Source organism: Penaeus monodon, chromosome 7 (assembly GCF_015228065.2).
Source record: "Penaeus monodon isolate SGIC_2016 chromosome 7, NSTDA_Pmon_1, whole genome shotgun sequence".
Classification (NCBI taxonomy): domain Eukaryota; kingdom Metazoa; phylum Arthropoda; class Malacostraca; order Decapoda; family Penaeidae; genus Penaeus; species Penaeus monodon.
This window is the reverse complement of record NC_051392.1, coordinates 55,310,290-55,317,789: the sequence shown is the minus strand read 5'-3', so window position 1 is coordinate 55,317,789 and position 7,500 is coordinate 55,310,290. Positions and strand designations below refer to the sequence as shown.

The 7,500-nt window shown below is 38.6% G+C and overlaps 1 protein-coding gene across 1 annotated transcript in view; it reads left to right on the top strand.

The window, feature by feature from the left end:
- Nucleotides 1-5,125: 5,125 nt before the first annotated feature.
- The window catches only part of LOC119575715, a 14,667-nt gene continuing 12,292 nt past the window's right edge, over nucleotides 5,126-7,500 (top strand). Inside the window, exon 1 of the mRNA XM_037923339.1 lies at nucleotides 5,126-5,260. Coding sequence (XP_037779267.1) covers nucleotides 5,126-5,260 — 135 coding nt within the window. The remainder of the gene's footprint in view (nucleotides 5,261-7,500) is intronic.

The following is a 7,500-nucleotide window of genomic DNA, read 5'->3' as shown; positions in this document are numbered from 1 at the left end:
ATTCTTACTTCTTCTTCCTATTCTTACTTCTTCTTCCTATTCTTATTCTTCTTCCTATTCTTACTTCTTCTTCCTATTCTTATTTCTTCCTCCTATTCTTGTTCTTATCTTTATTCCTTATCTTTTTTTTTTATATTCCTATTCTCATTTCTTATTCCTATCTTTATTCTCATTTTTCATTTATTATTCTAATTCTTATTCTCATTTATTTCTTATTCCTATTCTATTCTCATCTTTATTTTTTTCTCATTTCTTATTTTTATTTTTATTCCTCTCTCACTTCGTCTGCTTTTGTTAATGTTGCCACTGCTCACTCTCTTTCTGTTACCTATCTATATGTCTTTTATGTCTATCTATCTGTTTATCTATCTATCCATCTCGCTACGTATCTCTCTCTACATGTCTATCTACTCATGTAATTATCTCTCTCTCTCTCTCTCTCCTTTCTTCTCTTCTCTTTCTTTATCTATCTATATATCTATTTCTCTGTCTATCCATCCATCCATCTATCTATTGCTGATACTTCAAATATTACTAATATTACCAGAGATAAAAATTATCTATGCTTCAGAGTTACAGGAAAGAAAAGGTGAATAATTTCACAAGGCAGATTACGACTGAAAACAATGATCGAAAAATATTTTAGGAAACGGTGTACAAAGTCAGGGAAATCGTGAATACATTTTCATTATACTTTTTTTTTTTTTTTTTCAAAGGCCCCGCTATTAGAATATTATCCCCATTCAGTGACAATTTTTCATTAATTTCATTTTTCTTTTTTAATGATAGTTTGAAAGTTACGACGTGGTGAATAATGGCAATGATAAAAACAAAGCAACGTATGAATTATGTAAAACGCACACAAACAGACATTCGAACAGACATACGCACACACAAAATGTATGCGTAGAAGTAAACGCAATACATCCCTTATAGAGCATTAATATAACGATGAACTTACTTTAAATGAACGATCTCTGGGCGAGTACTGGCACGATGACACCAACATGCTGGGGTCAAAGTCTTAGCAGAAAGGAACTGGCAGCATCATTCAGCGGATTACTACACACATGTTCCCTCCATCCACTTGGATACGGGACCAACTTTTTAATTGAATATTTACCTCCTTATGACCGGATTCAGGTAACAGAGTAAACAGCAAAGTCGATTTCCCTTAACGGCCGAACGACCAGGTTGTTACCGTTCCATAAAACCCTCACAGCCAGCAGTCGATTGGGCAGTAATCGAGGTTTTATTGCTCTGCAGGGAAGTTGCAGGGTCTCGCCGCCCATATTGTGGCCGTTGCTTGTTTGCTGTTGCAAGCCGCGGCGGTTTCTTGCGTTTGGGCCAGTTCTGACTTTTTTCTCTGTCCTTATTTTTCTTTTTTCCTTTTTTTTTCTTTGTTTGTTTCTGTCTTTGTATTCTTGGTTTGCCCGTCTGTCTGTTTGTCTCTCTGTCTTTCTATACATTTATCTATCAGTCAAGCTATATACTCATATATCTATGTATTTCTTTGTCTGTCTATATCTACATCTATCTCTATCTCTCTATATACAAGTTTTATTTCTCTCTCTCGCCTAAATCCCCCTCCCCCCCCCCTCTCCGTGCCTCCGACCCCCACCACTTTTCTCCGACAAACATCCATATAATTATTCGTTCTGTTTTACATGATTCCGCAATGACACAAATACTGCGTCATATCCTGGCGATGCAGTCTCATTATGCATGTAATAACGCGGCAGGTGTCATTGAAACCGGAATTATACATGAATTATCTCCACGAATTTTTCAAAATTTAGAACAAAAAAAAAGAAGTTTTATTCTGTGCAAATGTCATTGTTAGATTCCGGCCATTGTTGTTATTAATGTTAAACATGCGACAAAAAAGTATGTATAAGAATAATCTCATTTATGATTACCTATTATTTGAATAATTATCCTTATCGTGTCATATTTTCATTAGCACGAGTGGCAATTACACCACCTATATTATAAGATTTAAAAAAGACCAAACGAAAAATCAATTGTATTTTTCTATTTTTGTATTTTGTATCAATTGTATTTTTCTCTTTCTATAATTTTATGTAGTTTCAGTTAGTTTAGTCCTTTATTTACCACCCTGGCTAAATGCACTGGCGTGGGCAAACTGTGGTTCATTTGATGCATGGCCATAACATTATGTAATGGTATTACATTTGAATATCAGGCTATAACATTATTATGATAAGTACTGTATTAGTCAAAGGAAAGGAAATATTACACAGTCCTTTATCTACTCATCTGCTACGCCGGCGAACAGCTTGGAAGTGGAAAGGTATTGCTACATTTGATATGCGGTCATCTGATACATTCCAAATTTACGATACAGCACAATATATCTTCTAAAACGTCAGATGACATGAAATGTTTACATAGTTCTCCGTACCTCATGCTAGGTGGTCTGAAAGGCAGTAACACATGGCACTCTGAGATATAATGTACAAGTGTTCGCTTATATTTTTCATTACACAGTTTGCACTTAGTTTCTTCGACATTACAAAATGTGCTGACCTGCCAATAAAATCTATATCCAAGCCTGATTCTTGCAGTCACAATATCACACTGTCTTATTCTTGTTTTATATAAACCATTGATGAATGAATCTTGCGTAAAGCGGTCAAAGTGCTTTATGCTACAGCTTTCAGGGCGTTGAGAATTAATCAACTCATTCAAGTCCTCTTTGAAGGAAGCTTTAATGGTGTATAAAATCCAAGAAATAGGTACCCAAAGATCTATATCCACACTTTGCTTGTCACACGCTGACTTTCCCAGGCGATCAGCATGATCATTTTTTGTAGGATAGTGAAATGTGGCGACTCATCACCGTCGATTTATGTTTTGAAGGTTGTCATTGAAGATTTGATGTGCAGTACATACAGCGCATAGAAATGAGCTTTATCATCCATTTTCAGTACAACTATCCTAATTACTGTTATTATTATTTTCATGAGCTTTATCATTATCATCATTATTATCATTGTTATCATGTGTTACCATAATTACTATTATTACTATCATTAGTAGTAGTTGTGAAATAATTTCAGTGGAAAGAGGGGGAGGGGGAGAGAGAGATAAGAAGTAGTTGAACTTTTGCTTGTGTTGAATTCATCACTGAATTTTCTTTTCTCTCTCTCTCTCTCTCTTCCTCGCTCCCTCATCTCCCCCTCTCCTTCTCCCTTATTTCTCCCACTCCCCTATCTCTCCCTCTCCTCTCCTTTTCCCCCTCGTTCCTTCTCTCCCTCTCCCTCTCTAGTATACCATTTTACCATGTTTATCCCTCGATGTTTTTTTAAAATCCCCGAACTCCGAATAGCTTGCAACGTTGCAGGAAACCTCCCGCTTTCTCTCCCCCCCCCCATCTCTCTGACCCAAAACACAACCCCCCTCTCCTCACCCCGACCTTATCTGCACGCACACCCGAACAACGCAAAGGTCACTGATCACACCTATAAAAAATGACATTTTACATCTATTATATTGTCATTATCACTGTCATTATTATTATCATTATTATTATTATTATTATTATTATTATCATTATTATCATTATTATTATTACTGTTATTACATTTATCTATTTTGGCGGCGGGGGAATGATGCACGAGCCTATAAAAATCTGGAAGTTGCAAGGGAGAGACCCATGGGTGCGTTCCGAGAAGAGAGGTATGTGTGCACCTCTACGTTGCAACGCGGGTCTTGCAGAGTATGACCTTCGAACAGGGGGGGTATTTAATGGAAAGGTAGCAAGGCTTGTCACACAGCACAGCCCGCTCGTCACGATCCTGAATCCCTTTCAAAGGTATAAAAATGTTATCTCTTTTGAAAAACTTCGCCCTCATCCAATCATTTTGTTTCTTTGTTCGCATCATATTTCAACTTAGATATTCTTTTTTCTCTTTCATATTCATCCTGTTTACTAAGGTGTCCACACTTCTTTAAAAGTAATTGAAAGAAATAAAGCAAATAAAGTGTAAATGAACGAAACCAAAAAAAGAAAAGAAAAAGAAAAAACGGGGATTCCTCAGTCTGTATTTTCTCAGAAAGTGACAATACATATAAAACATCCGAACTGGCCTCTTGCATCTCATGAAATTTTCCCCTTTTCCTCTCTTTTCTCTCTCCCCTCTCACTCTCCCCTCCTCTCTCTTCTCTCCAACTCTCTCTCCTCCTCTCTCCTCTCTCTCTCCTCTCTCTCCTCTCTCTCCCTCTTTTCCCTTTTCCCCTCTCTCTCTTCTCTCTCTCCTCTCTCTCTCTCCTCTCTCTCTCTCCCTCTCTCTCTTCCTCCTCTCCTCTCTCACCCCTCTCTCTCTCTCCCTTCTCTCTCTCTCTGTCTCTCGGTCCCTCTCTCTCTCTCTCACCTCCTCTCTCTCCTTTACTCTCTCTCTCCTCCATCTCTCTCTCTCTCCACTCTCTCTCTCTCTCTCACTCTCTTTTCTCTCTCTCCCTCTTCTCTCTCTCTCTCTCCTCTCCTCTCCTCTCACTCTCTCTCTCTCCCCCTTCCCCCACTCTCCTCCTCTCCTCCTCACTCTCTCTCTCTCTCTCACTCTCTCTCTCTCTCTCACTCTCTCTCTCTCTCTCCTCACTCTTCTCTCTCTCTCTCACTCTCTCTCTCACTCTCTCTCTCTCTCTCTCTCCCCACTCTCTCACTCTCTCACTCTCTCTCTCTCTCACTCTCTCTCTCTCTCTCTCACTCACTCACTCACTCATCCTCACTCACTCACTCACTCACTCACTCTTTCTCTTTCTCTTTCTCTTTCTCTTTCTCTCTTTCTCTTTCTCTCTTTCTCTCTCTCTCTCTCTGTCTCTTTCTCTCTTTCTCTCTCTTGTAGACTCCAAAACAAACAAAGAAACACTAAACAGGGATCAGACGAACCAAAAACCCAAGAGAATTTGGTGGCAAGATTATGGTTTATATCTCTTCGTATGTCCTGTCATAAAAAAATGTTATAAAAGATAATAATAAAATAAAATAAACACGAAACTTAGCTATTAAAAGCTACTAAAAAAATAAATAAAATCCAGATCATAAAAGAGAGTTTAAAAAGATCAAAGATAAAAGGATAGTAAAGATAAAAATGCTCCGGGGATGAGAGATCCGCACAGGTGGCTGCCACAGACTCTCATAGATGGTGCCGAGCCAAGTACTGCCGCTGTCGAGGGGGGGGGGGAGTGCCCTCGTCTGATTGCCCGTGACTCGTGCGGGTACATCACGCCCACTACAGTAGGAATTATGGCTTACTTATAGTACATGTTGATGGTGGAACTCGATTTTTTTTTCTCGTCTTTTTTTTTTTTTTCTTGATTTTTTTTCTTGTTATTTTTCTTCGACTTCTATCTTTCTTTCTTTCAATTTCTAGTTATTTTTCTTCTATTTCTTCCTTTTTTCTAGTTAGTTTTCTTATTTTCTAGTTATTTTCTTTTACTTCTCTTCCTTTCTGCTCTACTTTTCTTTTTAGTTATTTTCATTCTGCTTCTACTACTACTACTACTATTACTACTATTACTATTACTACTACTACTACTTCTTCTTCTCTTTTCTTTTTATGATTGCGAAACTATTCACACACACACACACACACACACACACACACACACACACAAACACACACACACACACACACACACACACCACACACACATACACACCCACACACACATACACACCCACACACACATACACACCCACACACACATACACACCCACACACACATACACACCCACACACACACACACACACGTAAAGAAATAGAGGCATCATTCTCATCAGCATAACTGTGCAGGAGAGCTATCATTTGCATACAAAGGCATCATATTTTCTCTGCCCCGGAAATTGCGTAACAAGCCCCCATTATCTCGCACTTTCTCGTCTTTTCTCGAATTTTCTCGCTGCAGCTTTTGATCTTGTGAGAATTTGGAAAAAAAGTGTGTGTGTGTGTGTGTGTGTGTGTGTGTGTGTGTGTGTGTGTGTGTGTGTGTGTGTGTGTGTGTGTGTGTGTGTGTGTGTGTGTGTGATGTATGTTTGTGTGTATGATCTGTTTCTTGGACTATCGGTACATACATATGTACGCACATAAATAAATACATACATACAAAGATTGACACATATACAAATACATATGCATATATATATACATGCACACACACATATACATATATCTGTATGTATTATTATTATAGTGATATCGTTGACAGTAACACTTATAGGACTATTTGAAATGCAGCGAGGAGAATGATAATAAACAATAATAATGAATGATGATTGCGAGAAAGATGATGATGATGGAGTATTAATGATAAATATGTTATGTTAAGAAAAAAAAATACTGTTATAAATATTACCATAAATAAGAGCCAAATTAAATGTGTTTAAACAAAGAATAAATAAATAATTAAAACCCAAAAAGCTCGTGTGGGTCATTGTTACATTCGAGCGTAGTCTTTGTAGCGCACAAAAGTATTCCGTATTTTCCAGCGGAACGCAAGGAGTCTGGACGAGTCTCCCCCCCCAAAATAGTGCGCATGGCTGTCAAACAATCATTTTATGTAGTGCCTGGTAAATGCTTATTCCGAATTTAACTCAGCCATCAAACTTGATTAATCACAAAGTTAGACAGGCGTGAAATGAATCGGACTTGGCCATAATCGGCGGAACATGGCCGTTGTGTTCGGTTTCGTCTCCGTTTTCTGTTGTTTTTTTTTTTTATTTATCTGTTTTCTTGTTTGTTCGTTTTTGAGGGTTGTGTTTATTCTTATTCTCTTCCTTCTTTTTCTTCTCTTTTCCGTGCCCTATCTATTTCTATCTCTCTCAATCTCTCTATCTTTCCGTCTCTCTCTCTATCACTTTGTTTATCCATCCATCTACGTATCTATCTGTCTATCCATTTATCTGCCTCATAACCGACCACAACTCCAGTTCACAGAAGATGACTGCGTTGGAGAAATGAGAAAGAATGAGTCACTCCTTATTACTGTTTCATCGAACGTTTGATATGACTCATCGCAGCAAAGGACAACAGCTGTTTAACACGTCAAGTTTATCGCCGACGAGGGAGTCATTTCACCCCCCCCCCCCCCTCACGTCTCCCCTCTCTCTCTGGGATTTTGTTTCTCCGTCTCTCCGTCTCCGTCTCTGTCTCTCTGTCTTCATATCTGCAATTTCTCTTCCTTCTCCCTCCTACTCTTCCCCTCCCCTTTCTCTCCCTCTCACCCCTTATTTCTCTTATTAATGAGCTGATCCATATCACACGAGAATAAATGTCAACGCACAACAACAGTTTTCGGATCAGCGATGAACTTTTCATTCGGCGCGGCCATCGCCTTGTGACGTCATCTCCGCCTGGTGACGTCACCTCCCCACCACGTCCCCTCGGCGCCAATCATCTCCCTTCGTTTATCATTAATGGATGTTCGTTTTGTTTTGTTTCTTTCTATGTTATTTGAATTGATAAGCAAATATGCGA